The sequence below is a fragment of the Caretta caretta genome, chromosome 9, assembly GCF_965140235.1.
Source record: "Caretta caretta isolate rCarCar2 chromosome 9, rCarCar1.hap1, whole genome shotgun sequence".
In the NCBI taxonomy this organism is placed as follows: domain Eukaryota; kingdom Metazoa; phylum Chordata; order Testudines; family Cheloniidae; genus Caretta; species Caretta caretta.
In genome coordinates this window covers 99,976,453-99,994,203 of record NC_134214.1, presented here as the reverse complement: position 1 = coordinate 99,994,203, position 17,751 = coordinate 99,976,453, and the positions used below count along the sequence as shown (strand labels likewise).

The 17,751-nt window shown below is 47.4% G+C and overlaps 1 protein-coding gene across 9 annotated transcripts in view; it reads right to left on the bottom strand.

Moving 5' to 3' along the window:
- MBNL3 (muscleblind like splicing regulator 3) overlaps nucleotides 1-17,751 on the bottom strand; it is a 122,397-nt gene that overhangs the window by 27,033 nt on the left and 77,613 nt on the right. For all 9 annotated transcript variants that reach the window (XM_075132584.1, XM_075132581.1, XM_075132585.1 and 6 more), the window contains exons 4-5: nucleotides 3,148-3,348; nucleotides 1,117-1,353 (exon numbers count right to left, since the gene is read on the bottom strand). In XM_075132584.1, coding sequence (XP_074988685.1) covers nucleotides 1,117-1,353; nucleotides 3,148-3,348 — 438 coding nt within the window. The remainder of the gene's footprint in view (nucleotides 1-1,116; nucleotides 1,354-3,147; nucleotides 3,349-17,751) is intronic.

Sequence of the window (17,751 nt, the reverse complement as noted above, 5' to 3'; positions counted from 1 at the left end):
CTTTTTACAAATAAACTGTGTAGGGCAGATAAACCCTAATATAAATTGGTTCCTCATATACATACTTCCATGGATTCTACTAGAGGACAGCTGTTTTATTCATATAATCCAGGGCACACGTAATATTGCTTAGTGTCTGAAGGATAATTGCTTCCAGTTTTTGCATTATGTTTCATCATGAATGGAAAGTACCCTCTCTTGCTATCTGCGGGGAAAGTTGCTCCATAAAAGCCAATTAGTCTTAATTCATTAGCATTTCTAAATCAGCAAAAGAAGAACCGTTTTCAATATTAAATATCCATACAAGAATGCACAATAGCAATAACTCCTCCTCCAGACACAGTACCTCATGTCTGCAACTGGGCTTTGCTACCTTTTGAAATGTACTTATGGTACCATATCCTCAGCTGTGTAAATGGATGCAGCTCCACTGAAGTGAACAGAGCTGCATCCATTTACACTCTGGCCCATGCGTACTAAAGCTCCCTTGGCTTGTTTTTAGACCTTTATTTATCACTATGCTGCTTTGGGATGCAAAGACTCCAATTAAAATGCACTCAGAACTTGATTCTGTCTGGTGCTGAGCACCACCTTCTAGCTACGGAGCATCTTCATCTCCCTTTGACTTAAGGGAATCATCGCCTCAGAGGACTGAGCCTTAATAACAGCACAATGCTGCTTAGTTTTCTAGAATCAGCGGGTGAAATCCTGGCTCCACTGAAGTCAACAGTTTTGCCATTGACTTGAACGGGGCATGTATATTACCCATTCAGTTTGTAATCAGATTGGCTTTGCACACTGTTCAGACTAAAATGGTAGCCCAGGCTTGCACAGGGAAAAGTTTGTGTTCATTGTTAGTGAAGTTGCATTAATGCTTGATGCATTTCACTCCATAATGTCATGTCGGAAGACCATGTGCTTTGCCATCACATCCCCAAACAATGAGATACGATACATCATGCTACACTGATTACAATGAAGGGATGGAGAGATGGACACACTCTCAGCTCATCACACAGACTTTTCCTAATACTTAGCATCACTTTTCTACTTCCTGCATATATAAAATCTTTTCATAATGGCTCTATGGTTTGATACGGCAGGTCATGCCCTTACCATTGCAGTTGCAGCTGTCTGGTTCACCTGGTGTTGAGCTGCCTTGATTTTGGCTTGCAGGTGTGCAGGGGGATGAAAGTACTTGCATTTCTCCCTAGAGCATCGGCCTTTGATGTAATCCATGCAAACTGTAACAGTGTTTTCATTTGTGTCTATCATTGCAATATCTATGGGGTGAGCATAACGGCAATCGTTCTCACCACGTGTGCAATTTCCACGCTGAAACTCTCGGCAAACCTTAAAAGAAAGTCACATAGTTGAGCACGACATTGAGTTAGCCTTCTCTCAGCATGTTCAACCAGGGATGGCAGTCGAGAGGGTTGCCTTACACTCAGCAGAGCTGTGGTTCTGACTCTACACCCTTTAGTCCTGCTGGGTAGCACTTCACAGTGCTATTCCCCATCAGTCCGGATGCGGAATCATGATCTGGGCTATTAACAATGGTAACAGGAAGCATGGAACAGGACACGTGCAGAATTTAAACTTCCCAGGGTAAATTTTGGCTCCACTGAAGTCAATGGGTGTTTTGGCATTAACGTCCAGGGGCAAGTATTTTAGCCCTACCTTTAAGCTACATTTTAATTTCTGCCATTTTTGCCTTACTGAGATCTGAGTTTAAAAATATTCAGCAGAAAAGCATTCTCTCAAGCAATACATTAATGTACAAGGAGTAAGCTACTAACATTTGCAACAAGTCCTGCCTAAGGATATGCTGATCATTTTTCCCAATAAAACTGACCCACCAGTTACATGACAATGAGTTTGATGACAATGCATTAAAACCCAATAATGTGCTCTGAAGGCACCGACGGAACTGCCATCTTTGTGAAGGACAAGTTGTTCCTTATACATTATGAATAACAAAATTTCAAAGGCACAGAGCCACATTTCTGTAAAATGGATCTTCAAGGTTTCCCTGATCTGGGGAATTTAGAAAGATCGCTAACTGATATATTGGGTCAAAATTCAGATGTCCTGATGCTAATGGTCTCAGTTACACTCATTATATGCTCAGGGACGGGTCAGAAGGACAGCAGCAGGAAAAGCAATCCCCCGGAGGGTGTAAAGGTGGAAGACAAAGAAGGGTGGTGGCTGAGGATTGAGAGACATTTTTTACACTGACGTCCTGAGAGATAATTTACACCAATGTTTGTGACCTCCTTGGAATTTGGACCATCAGCCCTTAGCTCCTAAAATGTACTTTCTGTCTAAACTCAGCCCTTCTTTAGGTTTTCAACATACATACAGTATTAACACTCCCCAGGGTGCCCCCTAAATAAACACTGACTACACCGAGGAGGGTTGTCTTATTGGAAAAGTCGTCTTTATGCTCAAAATGTTCATTCAATATTACACTTAAACTCCATGACCACCAACCCCCTCCCCACCCAACCTGGCCTCCCTAGAAGTGCGATGCCGTAAGTCTGAAGGGAAACAAAATGAACACTGCCACCTCAGCAAGTGTCATTCGCATAGGGCCTGATCCAACTTCCCTGGAACTCAGTGAGAGTCTTTGTATCGACTTCAACAAGAGCTGGACTGGGTCCAACTTAAAAAGAGGGAAGAGGCTGTCACCTCCTGTCCAGATTCTTATTCGAAGCATGTCTAACCTAACTCATCACTAAGGAAAGTTCTGCCTTAGGTGAGGTCACCCATTCACTTCTAAGTGTAACACCCATAGAAAGTGATTTTATCGGATTGTGACCTAACAGAAAAAAGTAAGACCCCAAAGCACACTGAAATCAAGGGAGAGACCAAGCTCACAAGTTTCCAGCAACTTTGGCTCGGGCTCACAATGAGCACTGCAGGGTGTGGTAGCACCAACAACTTAAAAACTTCTTAACTCAGAGCAAGGGTCTCAAAATAGCATGCCTTGCAAAGAAAGGGGGTCAGATTCTGCCCTGACACACACCTGTGCATTGAAGGCCACAGTGCTGTTCTGGATTTACACTGCTGCAACAGGGAGCAAAATTTGGCCCAATGGGCCCCTTAAATCCCCTTCCATAATATTGTGTTTTACAGTCCACATACCTCCAATTTATCCGTACGCATCAGTTTCTGAGCAACAGAGCCTCCCGGTACTGTAACAGTAGGATTTCCGGAAACCAAGACAGGCGTATTTGGTAAAAGCTCTGCAGGAACCAAGCCCATCCCAGGAGAAACATGACTTAGGTAGGGACTAAAAGCCATGGTGGGACTAGTTGCAAGTGATGGAGTCACAGGAAACGTAGTCTGCATGTAAGAAAAAGGAAAAATATGTTACCACAATGCTCGGTCTTGGATTATGGCAGTCAAAGTCTAGTTTGTAACACTGGAAACCCTTGTAGACAGCGTGGTTAGCAACATCAAAATGCTTTGCTTTTCAGTCTATTAATTTACTGTCATTTACGTGTGATCCATTTGTTTCTATTGACTCACATGAACGTGACACATTCTAAACAAAAGACTTCTTCATTTGTAAGAACAAAGAGTATCGATGATCTTTATAGTTTAACGACACAATTAAGAATGCAGGCCAGCAATCAGAGCAGGCGCAAATTAACCAGTCACCTCACTCCCAACCAGTTTCTCCCAAATTAATTTCTCCTTTGCCTGACCCCTCGATGGGCCTATTCCTATAACATGCTAAGCATCCCGCAAGGTTGGGATCCATATCATTACCAACATCTGTGTTCCTCACACGGAAGCTATTATTTGCACACATCTGGCATTGTATTGGACCTGTCTGAATGAGAAGACCATTACATGAGGCTCACTAAACCTACAGCTAAGTCACCTTGTGCCATGATCTTGTCAGATCTCCCAAAGTAGGCAAGATCAGGTAGGTTCAGTATTTGGAAGAGAAATGACCAAACAACACTCAGGTGACTTGGTAGGTGGTACTCTTCTCTCTGGGCCAGAACTAAAACAGTGCCCCGGTATGGCTTTAGGAGGAACTGGGATACTAGAGGTGTCATGTTCTGGATAAGACATAATACAAAGCTCTTGAGTCTGGACCACACATGATCATTAAAGACCCATGGCAGTTTGGTAAGAGTAGTAGAGTTGTTATCCAAGCGTCCTAACCAGTTTCCATCTTGGCAACTCCCCCAGCAAGGTCAGTTGGATAAGAGAATTTTCACACTCTCTTTTGGCCCAGATCTAGCAAAACACTTAAGCAGGTGCTTAACTTTAAGCATGTGAATTGTCCCACTGAATTCAGTGGGACTTTTGAGGTGTTTAACATTAAGCAAGGGGCTGGGTACTGGACTAGATGATCTCTTGAGCTCCCGTCCAGCCCTCCACTTTGATAATTCTATATGCTTAAGTGCCTTGTCAGATCGGGGCCCTAAACGATTGCTGTGCATTGGGAAACTACTGCTATGTTTCAGGCCAGAAGTGACGCTCTCAGGAATGGGTGAGATGATGTGTGTGTGTGTAGTCAGTTTGTATGCCTTTGTACTTTGTAACATGCTTTGGGAAGGAAGACGCTACCGTGCTGAACACAAGACTATCCACCATTGCTGTCTTAGCAGTCGAAGCTTCTACTGGAGAATGTCGAAGTCACAGAAGTGATGGAATTTAAGGCCAGAAGGGACCACCTGATCACCTAGTCTGAGCTCCTGTATACCACAGGCCACCGGTGCCACCCAGCACCCACACACTAAACCCAATAACTGATACTAGACCCAACTGTGGCAGCCTTCAGATTTCCCTCAATTGGCAATGAATCTCTCCACTACAGCTGCAGTTCAGTGTAGCTGCAGTAGGAACACATGTGAATTAGTGCTGCCTCAAAACAATGGTCAGGCCAGATCTCACTCCTGATCTGTGAAAAATGCCAGCTGATACAGAAAGAAGCTGCATGCACGGCGGGCCCGATGCAAAGCCTGTAGAAGGCAATGGGAATCTTTCTATAGACTTCAATGGGCTTTGGATCAGGTCCAGAGCGAGGTGAGCATGGGGGTTTGTAATCATCATCGTTATCCTTCTCCATGACATCAGTCGCGTTCAATGTAAAATGTTGGTTATGACAAAACCCTATTTACACACTCACAAATCTCCAATTCTACTGTAGGCAGCTAGACTCACTGCTCAGCAATGAAAACAAGCCTATTCCAAGGAAATCACAAGCGTGTGCACACAGACGTGTGCACACAGACATGCTCATGCACAAATACAGACACACATGCTTGTGCACACAGGCGCACACACAGATACACCCAGGTTTACGTTTGCTTTTTTATACCCAAAATTCTCTTTCAATTGTGCCGATTTCGGAAAAGCTACATGGGCACATTTTGTTTCTTGCCAGTTCCCTCACACTAGTACTTTCACATACTAGCAAACACCCCGACTGTTGTGAATTGGAATACATTATCTACTCTCCTTTGCCCAAGGTAACGTCAACCCAAATACACCCCACGTTCCTGACTTAACAGCTATCTAGAATGACTCCACTTTTACACAGTTGTGGTGACAGCCAGCAGCATCTTACTTGTCTCTGGGACCATGGTAGGGTTAGGGGTGCAAGGCCATTTCCCAAATACATCCCACTGTGTGTCTCAGAATGAGTCGAGACAGGATGCTAAATCAGCGAAGCAGACACTGTCAATCTGGCAGAGTTAAAAAAATCCTCTCTAAGAGATGCTTCCAGTTTTCCTCCTTTGGGTCCACACCGATCTGGGGCCTGATCCAAGACCCATCAAAGTGGATGGGAGATTTTAAATATTACACCCTTGCGATTTCAGCACACAGCCCTTTAATAAATCACTTCCTTTCCTATTTCAATTCTCTGCAGCTCCCAGCCACACTATATCTTTTGTTGTTAGAAAAACTCTTTGAGGGTCCTGAAATATGTGGCTCCCTAAAACCGCGCCGCAGGTCAATGGAAGGCAGCAGCGCACAGACTGGTTTTATTTTTAGAAGCGCTAGTAATTACAGTGGCACCTGTTAAACGTCTGTTGGCATTGCCATTGTTAATCCTTTTTAAAAGATGCTTATAACCTGGTCAGTTCTAACAGCATCGGGCTGGAGCTTGACGCAGCCCTTGTTTTATGGACACACACCTCCAAAGTTGTGGCCCAAGCTTTCCCGCATATGTGTGCTTAGGTGTGCATACAATTGGTGCTGACCTACATTACACCAGCTGCTCACGACCCCAGGGAGTCGAATGGCCATCCTGGCCAGGAGGGAGCGTGGCGAAGAAGCTCCTATGTCTCCTAGGCAGGGTAAACCCTTGAGGGGAGCCTTTAAGCCAAGTTTACAGCTGACTATGGCTGCTCTGCACCTCAGCCAAGCCAAGGGTGTGCCCCACAGAGGCCTTGGTTCAGAGATGAAGGAAGGATGTTCCTCCTGGCTACTACTGCTGCTTCTGGATGGAGCAGGGCAGGGAAAGCCAGGGGGCCTGGAGCCCTGGGCAGGCGCTCGTGGTTTGGGAGGGGAGGCAGTGGGGACTGGAACATATGGCAGTAGCTAGAAAGAATATATCTGAGTGGTGTGAAATATTTCCAATGAAACACCAAACCACCCGCTACACGAAGGCCTTCGGGTTTCTTTAGGAACTGGAAGATGGGCCCAGTTCCCTGAAAAACTCATGACTTCCTGCAGATCCTTCACTCATACCAGGCCCGTTCCCTAGTGGAAAGCAGCTGATTTCCAAACAAACATGGGTGCATTCTGAGCAAAGGGGGCTCTGACATGGTGAAGATTACATCTTCTCAACATGAAAAACAGCCGTCTCCTGGAATTGCCTGGAAAAGCAAAACTGAGGGGTCCAACATGTCTAGAATAAGGCAGTGGGAAACGTCCAGGCAAAATGATTCAGAGACACCATCCTCAGGTTTTCCCCAACTCATGTTCTCTCTTTCGCTCTCCCACGCACAGAGCCAGATTCTCTGCTCCATTATGGCCCCTTCGCACTGCTCCGATGGCAAATTTGCAGCTGGCTTACGTGGCTACCCAGGGATTCCCCCAAAGTACTCAGCATTCCCAGAGGGGTGGAGCTGACCTAGCTGTCTTTCCATCATGCGCCTGCCATCCCCCAGCTCATCCTCCAGTGTTTTCCAGGACTAGGGGAACTTAAAGGTGGTGTCACATCACCTCTGCCCAACCCTCATCTTCCTGGTCCTGAGCACAGCAGAGCTTGGCTGGATTGAAGACGCACACACAGGCATGTGAGATGGGACGTGAGAGTCTTAATTGCTGCAGGTGACACGCACATTGGTTTACCCAATTCTTAGGAGGCATCAGCCGCACAGTCCTCAAGGTTTCATAACAATGGCTTCTGCTTGTATAAATTCCACACTCCAGTGCTGCTGACTGAAAATCCACACCCTACCCTAGGGCTCAGACTGAAACTCATAAGCTTCCCATTCATTTTCACTTGGACGGCTGCAAGTTCCCACTCCTGCCCTGCCACAGGCAGCCAGCTACGTACACTGTAGCCCAGCATCATGCAAGCCTTCTCCAGCAGCCTGTCCAAAGAACCTCAGTCTTGACTTACAGTACAAATCCTGTCCTTGGCCTTTCCTTCCAAGAGACTGTTATACAGAAATGACTGGAGCAGCAGCTGATATTACCAATTCATTTAATTTGTGACCTATGTCGAAGCAGACCATTGTCAATGTGAAGCGTGGTTAATGCCCTGAAAAATGCCCTGTAAAATTGGCATGGGGAGGGTCTGGATTTATTGTGTTTTACAAGTGAAAAAGATGGCTTTCCTAATTGCCTGGCTCCTGCATCATTACCAGTAACAAAGAGTCTGCTGGCCAAGTTCCGTCCTCCTGGAAATCTGTGCGAGCTCCCCATGCCAGATTCCTTCCTGACGTAAATGCAACAAACTCCTCGTACACAGTCAATTCCTGATCAGCACAATGTAACTGTTCCAAAACGTCTGGACTCAAGCATCTCTCTTTGAGACCCTCAAAGACAGCTTAATCCTGGTCCCCTCGCTCATGTGATTAATCACTAATAATACGGCCTCCGAGCTCTTAGCTAGTGCTTTTCATCAGTCGATCTCAAAGCGCTTCACAAAGGAGACAAGCATCATTACCCTCATTTTACAGACGGGGAAACGGCACTGTCTGCTTTGTGTGGGGAGCGGGATCTGGCGCCGAGGACGTTTCTACAGGATGGCAATGTTTTAGGGGCAGTGTAATTGTGTACTGTATCCTCTCATGCCCCTTCAGCGTATGGCACGGCAGCTTCCGGGAACTTGTAGCTCTGAGACCCTCCCTAACATCAACGTGAGCTGCTCAGCACAGCTCCCGAACAGCAAGCTGAAAACGCTCCCCCTCTTTAGATTGTTTCAAAGCTTATGAGAAGTCCCAACTGTCTAAGTTCCTTCTAAGCTGCACGGCCCTACAGCAGGCTATAAAGGGCCACACAGGTCAGGAGAAGTGCCTCACCCCCCCTCTCCCCTGGAGCTGCCCCTGCAGGTAGAGGTGCCTCTCCCCAGCCCCAGGGTGCTGCGGTGAGAGAGGGCTGGGGGAGTCCTCACTCCCTACCACAGCCCCATGGCAGCCTACACCCCAAACTCCTTATCCCTGGCCCCACCCCAGAGCCTGCACCCCCAGCCAGAGCCCTCACCCTCCCACAACCCAACCCTCTGCCCCAGCCCTGAGCCCCCTCCCCACTCTGAACCCCTTAGCCCCACCCCTGCCACACATCACCTCCATATTGGTGCACATAACATTCTGCACATGGACGTAAAAAATTAGAGGGAACACTGCCAACAGTCTCTATAAATTGGGTCCACTGCATGAGTGGGCTCGTAAACGGGCTTTCAGCACGCACGGTCTGTGCAGTCTGTACGCTCTTTTGGGCATGGACTAACAGGCTTTGGATCAGATAACCCACTTAGCACATGCTGGGCACTATATAAATAAGGCTGCTACTACAACTAATTAACATCCCAGCCACCTTCAGAGCCTGGAAGACACTGGAGCAATGAGGTTTAGAAAACTGAGATGATCCTTTCTTGCTGGGAGAGGGAGCAAGCGCGCGAGACAGAGCGAGCGAGAGCAAGCGCGCGTCTATGAGAAAAAGAGAGATCATACATGCACGCACGTGTGTTTGAGACAGACAGGAGAGTTTAATCTCTGCACACAATCTGGTATGTTCTAAAGCAAAAGAGCTTTAGCTCTTTTTTCTCTTCCCACTCTTGCAAGCCCTGCCATGCAGGGGGCACCGCCCCTCGCAGACATTTGTGTTTTTAAATGTAGCACTACCAGAAGCCCTGAACCTAAGGGAAATTGGTTACATTCTGGTGTCAGGGCACTACAAACTGACAGCAGCTACCAATATGGGTTCATCAATAAATAAACGCACTGTCAGCAAAGTCAAGAACAGCAGGGCTGAAGCAGCTGATGGGAAGGAGGTTCTCGATGGGCAGGTGGACACAGCACCCTGCTTCTTTGGAGCCATTCAGTGAAGTGTACCACGAATAGATTGAGTGGGGAGAGCAGCTTAAATAAGCAGCTAACCTCACTAGATGGAATGAAGGAGACAATCTAAATTTCCTCGTTCGCTGACTGAAAACAAAATGTGCGCTGCACAAGAAACCTTCCCATCTCAGGAGGGTGGCGAAATAAAAGCTTTAAAAGAGGTTCTCAAAATACCATGGCTGCGTGATGGCCTGGCACAGAACACATGCCAACAGCTTAGGCAAAGGGAATACGGAACAGCAAGCAAACCTGGCTGGCTGACACACAGGGGCTGGGGTAGCTAACCCGAGGGGCAGTGCTTTACCTTACCCAGAAGGGCCCTGGGGGCTTATTGCTGGGATCAGAGTAAGGAGACACTGTGGATGCCAGGGGAGGAATAACTAGTGCAGGAAGCGACAGGGTGCCAGTGTGGAAAAGCAGCACAAATGCATCTTCACAGAGAAAGCCTCAATTGTCCAGCCAGCCAACCGCACAGCCCACCCCATCCAGAGCGGTGTGTCTGTGGGCTGCTCAATGTCAAATGTTCCTTTGTGGATTCTAGAGTGCAGCTTTTTCTGAGGCGTGAAACACTGTAGAGGAATGAGCCCAGTGGCAGGTCAAAGCAGTGTGGGAGCAGGAGTCTGGCAAACAGGCAGTATCCGAGTGTTTCTTTTGCATGCTGCATTTGGCCCACTTTGGTCTGGGCCTTGCAAAGAGTTAACTCTCCTAACAGATTTGGAGCTGTGCTGAATATCCCTAACAGAAAACATGCTAAGGCTGGTGCATAACACTGTGGGTGTGAACGGGAGGCACTGTTTTGATAAACAGCACTAAAACGAGTCCCATGTAAGACAGAAATGCTTGTTACTGATCCAAGCAAAGGAATTGCTTCTGATCCCAGAAGTATAAATGCAGAAGCAGCATTAGGTAGAAGAATGAGCCAGTTCTCTGCTAAGCAGTGCCATCTGGGCTACCCATATGTACGAGTAACAGCCTTGGTCAGTCCACAGCTGAAAACTGCCCAGGAAAAGGTTCTGGAGTAGTGTGACCAAAAACAAGGAGATTGAAAAGCAGGATGCAAAAATGTTACAAATGAATGCTGAGGGCACATCCTCATGATGTGGGACTCGTTGCAGATAAGCTCTGGGATCTTTAGCATGGAGGCTAAGCACATGGAGATGAATGCAACTGGCTCGAGTGTCCTTGTGCCTGATGCAAACAGATGGTCTTTAATGGAAGAGAAACCGTTGGCTCAAAGACGACCTTGTTTACTGGCATCAGTGATGTAAAGCAAGGGTATAAAATCTCATGCAGCCTGCTTCTCAGCAAACATGATCTTCAGTGCTTACACAGACGGACACCAGATCTTTTATTATTAATTTGTACTACGGTTTGGCTGAGAGGTGCCAATCACGATTGGGCCCCTACTGTGAGGAAGGACAAGCCTATGTTTAGGAACTGGCCTGAGATCAGATTCAAATCTCTGCTTCCACAGACCATCCATGAGACCTTGGGTGAGTCCCTGCAGGAGCATCTCTATGTGGAGCTAGAAGTGTAGTTACCAGCTTGCTAGCTGCGATCAAGCCAGTGCGCCAAAAAGAGCCATGCAACTGCTGAGGAACAAGCAGTGGGATGATCCCACCCAGGACCATAGGAACTTAGCCCATCCCTCTGCCGGCAGCGTGGGGACACTGGTGTTCTCAGCACATCGGCTCGGTCAAAGCTAGACCACCTAGCCAAGCTGGGAACACCACATCCAGCTCTGCAAGTAGCTGTACTCTCAGCTCATCTGGGACTCAGTTCCCCCTCTGCAAGCAGGGATAACAGTGCTGCCCTGCCTCGTGGGGTGGAGCGTGGGATAAATGTATCAAAGCTTGGACACTACAGAGATGGGCGTCATACAAGTACCTGAGATCGGGTGTGCGAGATACTGTAAATATACCAGGAAAGAGAGAGACCCACCCTGAAAGAGCTTACGGTCTAAATGGACCATAGAGACAAAGGGCTCAAAGGAAAACAAAGGCCCAGAGAGAGATGAATTGACTTGCCTAAGGCCACACGGCTGCTCAGTGGCAGAGCTAGGATGGGCATTGAAGACAGGTGTCTTCACAGTTCTCATGCCCGATCCGTTGGCACCTCCATGTTGATGGTTAGTGGGGCCTGACATCTTTGTCCCAACAGATTATTTTATGTGTTGGGCAGACACTTGTCTAGCAAGCTGGGTAGCCATTGAAGCTAGCTTTAACTCTGCTTGAATTGTGGAAAGAAGAATGCAGAGGGCTGAGGATCTGGCTCTAAAATGCAGCACTTCTTGTGGACACTCACTTGCCTAACAAAGCAGACAAGCACTACCAGAAATCAGCGTGGGAGAAATCAGTTACAATACTATAGTGGGGCAGCTGCCCCACTCCTGCAGAACGGGATAAAAGCAGCTCCGGAGACGGCTAGGGCTGGGAAGAAGAGTGAAAGCAGCTGAGGGAGTGGCTGACCACAGGTGTGGCCAGCCCAATCAGGGCCCAGCTGACCCTGATAAAAGGGCTATGGGCTAGAAGCTGGAGGAGTCTCACTCTAGCCCTGGAGTGGGAAGGGCTAGCTGCTTGGGAGCAAGGTACCTGAAGCAGAGCAGTGCTGGGGAAGGGCAAAGGGAGCTGGGGAACTCCAGCCTGGTAAACCCCCAGGCTGCAGGCCTTGCTAAAGGCCAGGAAAGGTACTGGGGTGGCAGAGGGGCAGCCCAAAGATAGGCAAAGGCAGCAGGTCCTAACCCCTTGCCAATGAGGAGTGGCCATTACACTGCAGTCAGTCCCAGTGAGCAGGGGCTAGATGATGACTGGCAGTAGCCACTGAGGCAAGGTGGGTTTAGAGGGTTGGGGGTTCTTTGGGAGGGGAGACCCAGGGTGTGGGGGCACTGCCAAGGGTCAGCACCCCAAGGTAAAGGGGCACCGGGGTCCGGAAGGGACATGGGAGCCAGTGGCAGGTGAGACACCAGCCTGTAGAGGGCGCTCCACATGCTGGAAAAGAGCTAATTACCAGGACAACCAGCAGGAGGTGCTGCACTGGTGAGTCCTCGCCTCACTACAAATACTATTAACTGGAACTTCCATCTTACTGATCAGTTTAAAAGAGTAAGACGCAGCTGTGCTCCCCCCTCAACGAGACATACAGCTCAATTTAAAATGAATCCATGTAAAACTAGGCCCCAAACAGCTTCCAAATTGTTCAAACTATGAAGATGGCTTGCTTTAGATGTGCTGTTCCCCAGCCTCATTGACACCAACAATTAAGGTTTGGTTTGGGCTTCCAAAACTTGCCTTCAGTACTATATACCACACAAACACAACAAAGGGTAAGATTTTAACTACTGTAGAGTTTTACTTGGCCCCCAGCTGATCTCCTTGAGGGGATATACCCAAAGGCAGTTATAAATATACCGTGATGGGAGAACACCCCATTTCATGCCGTAACTTGAATTGCTGTAAAAAAGAGCTGTCTGGAGCACTTCATAAAACTGTTAAAAATGCCAAACATCCCCTTGCTTCTCAGCCTCACTGCAGATACTAAACAGCAACGTGATCCCAAGACCTCAGAGCCAGACATTTACACTTGAAACTTGCAATCTCCAACTCACATCTGCAAACCACGTCAGCGGGTGTGCAGCCTACGGCAGACACAGCACTCAGAGTGCAGGCCTGCTCTCGGGAGTGACTCCATTAAAAGGGCACTGCGTGGCTCCATGCTCATTGGCTCAATAAATAAAGATCATCAGGACTCGGGGGAGAGGAGCTGATCCCAAATGCAAGCCTAGGACAGGAGGCACCGTTTCAGGAACGCTGGTTAAAACCTGCTCTCTTGGGTGCTATTTTTACAGAGCTGCTTTTCAGGACAGCACTGTATTTTAAAATGTCTAGGGGTGCAGTTATCCGTCTTCTTCGTCCATACAGCTGGTGTACAGCAGCAACTACAGTTCCATCTGAAGCTGATCGAGCCAAACGGCTACACTGGGAGCAGCAGAATTTATTGCAGTGATGCCTCCTTCATATTTATACATTGGGCAGTAGGTAGTGATATGTTCAATGGTCTGTCGTGGGGAACCACACTCGCACGCCGGGGAGTCCTTGATTTTCCATTTGTGCATTAGATATCCGCATCTACCATGGTTGGTTTGAACTCGGTTCAGAGCTGACCAAGATGACCGTGGAAGGTCAAACCCAGGAACCCTCTGTGTTTGATCTGGCACAAGGTGCTTATTTTTTTAAGTCTTGTTGAGCCCAATCTGCTTTCCAAGCCTCCTTCTGATAGTAGCCCAATTGCATGAGGCTAAACGAATGTTCCCAGAAAGGCTTGCGAGACTTAAGACATTGTTGTCAAGGTCTTGGTGAATACGAAGACCTGGATTGGCTGAGCTTCATGGAATGTGGCAACAGTTTGGCGTATCGGCGGGGAAGCAATGTTACACAGAACGGGTATCCATGGTGTTGGAGTCGACTTAAGGGTTCCTGTGATGCAACGCATCACTGTATTCAGCTGGGTATCCACAAGTTGTGTGTAGCTGCATCTGCTCCACTCCGGCGCACAGTATTCAGCTACTGAATATACAAGTGTTATTACAGATGTTCGCAACACTATAAGGTGGGTAGAAAGCTGGCTAGATTGTCGGGCTCAACGGGTAGTGATCAATGGCTCCATGTCTAGTTGGCAGCCGGTATCAAGTGGAGTGCCCCAGGGGTCGGTCCTGGGGCTGGTTTTGTTCAATATCTTCATAAATGATCTGGAGGATGGTGTGGATTGCACTCTCAGCAAATTTGCGGATGATACTAAACTGGGAGGAGTGGTAGATACGCTGGAGGGGAGGGATAGGATACAGAAGGACCTAGACAAATTGGAGGATTGGGCCAAAAGAAATCTGATGGAGGTTCAATAAGGATAAGTGCAGGGTCCTGCACTTAGGACGGAAGAATCCAATGCACCGCTACAGACTAGGGACCGAATGGCTAGGCAGCAGTTCTGCGGAAAAGGACCTAGGGGTGACAGTGGACGAGAAGCTGGATATGAGTCAGCAGTGTGCCCTTGTTGCCAAGAAGGCCAATGGCATTTTGGGATGTATAAGTAGGGGCATAGCGAGCAGATCGAGGGACGTGATCCTTCCCCTCTATTCGACATTGGTGAGGCCTCATCTGGAGTACTGTGTCCAGTTTTGGGCCCCACACTACAAGAAGGATGTGGATAAATTGGAGAGAGTCCAGCGAAGGGAAACAAAAATGATTAGGGGTCTAGAACACATGACTTATGAGGAGAGGCTGAGGGAACTGGGGATGTTTAGTCTACGGAAGAGAAGAATGAGGGGGGATTTGATAGCTGCTTTCAACTACCTGAAAGGGGGTTCCAAAGAGGATGGCTCTAGACTGTTCTCAATGGTAGCAGATGACAGAACGAGGAGTAATGGTCTCAAGTTGCAGTGGGGGAGGTTTAGATTGGATATTAGGAAAAACTTTTTCACTAAGAGGGTGGTGAAACACTGGAATGCGTTACCTAGGGAGGTGGTAGAATCTCCTTCCTTAGACGTTTTTAAGGTCAGGCTTGACAAAGCCCTGGCTGGGATGATTTAACTGGGAATTGGTCCTGCTTCAAGCAGGGGGTTGGACTAGATGACCTTCTGGGGTCCCTTCCAACCCTGATATTCTATGATTCTATTCTATGATTCTATGATGCTGATGCACCCCAGGTTGTACCTGCTAGTTTCTGGATTACGTTGGCTCTCGTTTTTAATCTTTGCAGCTACCTTTTCAAGATGATCATGGAAGGACAGGGTGCGGTCGAGTTTCACTCTGAGATATGTTGGAGTATAATTATGTTGCATATTTTTACCACAGAAAGCTACTTTCAGTGTGTTTTTGGCACTCTTATTATCAAGATGAAATGCGCTTACTATTGTTTTTCCAGGGTTTGGTTTTGAGCCTCCATTTCTGGAAATATTGCTCCATATTTTGGAGGTCCTCAGTTAATGCTTTCTCAATGTCATGGAGGTTTGATGCTTGGATTGTCATGGCAAGATCATCTGCACATGCAGTCATTGGTTAGAGCTATTTACATACACTGCATCAAATCCAGGCTCTGGTGAACATCCCTGTGAAGCAGACATGGTGTTTGTCAGCTTGCCGATCATGTGGGATTTCTTCTGTTGTTGCAGCTAATATAATTCTTCCTGCTTTGAAGAATTTAGTTTGCGCCCAGCAGGTGGACCTGCCCTTCTTCTTCTGACAGGAAAAATTATCCAAGTTCGCTCTAGCGTCGATGTCTTTGGGAACACCAGGGCCAAGGAAAGGGCACTCTACTGCTTGTCCTGATGTTGGTGTAAAACAAGTGGAGTAGCTGGAATCAGCATGAGAACTGAATTTAGCTTTGTGAGCGGAGTGAAGGAAAGAAGAAAGGGGGAAGTTTTCATTGCAGGCCTTCTGGGAAGAAGTGAACAAACATAATATCATCCCAAATATAGTTCAAAATCTGAGCACACTTCTCATCAGTTCTGGCTACTTCTGAAACAAAGAATCTACTGGACATCAGGGAACAAATTCAGGCTCAGCGTAACTTCACTGAAATCAATGGCTTTACACTAGGGATGAATTTGGCCCACAGATTTTATAATGGGAAGATGCAAATTTTCCAAAGAGGAAATCCCAAAGCTATTTTGAGTAGCTAAGGGAGGGACAGCTCAGTGGTTTGAGCATTGGCCTGCTAAACCCAGGGTGGTTGTGAGTTCAATCCTTGAGGGGGCCACTTAGGGATCTGGGGCAAAAATTGGGGATTGGTCCTGCATTGAGCAGGGGGTTGGACTAGAAGACCCCCTGAGGTCCCTTCCAACCCTGATATTCTATGATTCTATGATAACATCTTATCATTGGGAACTCCCCATGGAGGAAAACCCCAGCTCAGGACACATTGCTTGAGTAAAGTGCTAGGAATGAAATGGGAACATTTTCAGGGAATTCAGGGTTTCCTTCGATGGACACCTGTCCTCTGCCATTAGTACTTCCCACAGAATGGTGATTCTTTTGGTGTGAGCCTGTCTTGTCATTGGGGAGCTCGCTCAGAGGCTGTTTCTCCTTCAAATTAACCTTCCTAGGGCAAGGATTCAGCAGATCTGGGTTCAGTCCTACTCTCCTGGGGGACCTGGGGCAAATCATTCCATCTCTTTGTGCCTCAGTTACTCCTCTTTGAAATGGGGATAACCATTAAAATGCTTCTCTACACTGCAGGGTGTGGTGAGGAGAAGTTCATTAAAGCCTGTGAGGTGCCAAATACCATGGTGATGGGCACCAACGAAAAGCTGCCCTCAAGTTACGCATGCGCCTCGAAGGGCAGAATTTGGCTCTGTGTTTAATAAACAATTTTAATAAAGCTGTACAGTGTCACCAATGCATCAAGCAACAGTACAGAGGAGAACAATAGCCAAGTTCCCCTGCTGAAACATGATCTCACCGAGTAAACATGTTGTTTGGAATAAGGCTTTAACAAAAGTTATCCTTCTGCCAGGGAGAAAACACCACCCATGTCGCTGTGAGGATACACGTCTGCTTTATCCGCTACAAAAATCCCAGGGCTCTCAAGCTTGTCACAAAGCCACAGGGCCATGTCTTGAACTAAAATCCCATTCTGCACTGAGGCACCAGCATTCCAAGCTCAAGACAGGATTTCGCAGAGTCACAGACTGTAAGGCCCAACCATGGCGGTCATCTGGTCTGACCTTCTGCATAACACAGGCAGACAAGCTCATTGCTGCAACATGCCTGTCACTTCTGGCTGCGCTAGAGCAGGGCTTTTACACATCCCTGGGAAAGCTGTTTTTATGATTATCACCTTCACTGTTGAAAATCTGCACCTCATTTATTTCTATTTCTAATGCTGTCAATATCAAAGAGGCATTTTAGGCACCTCTGACATCAACCAGCAGCCACATACCCCATATTCCAGAGATGGTAACCAGCAGCTTAAACGACACTAACATAGTCCTGCCCGACAGCGCCCCACTCTGATGTATCTGGCTAATGCAAGGGCTGGTAGTGGAAGGACTACTCAGCCCCCAGACAGATGCTTCCCATCCCTTTTCCCCTCACCTCTCTAGAGAAAAGCAAATCTCCCCTCAATCCGCTGGATATGGGTGGCATTACAATGGACACGCATTTAATAAGCAAGGGCTACATTGGGCCATTTCAGCACAACCCATTGTAGGTGCAAC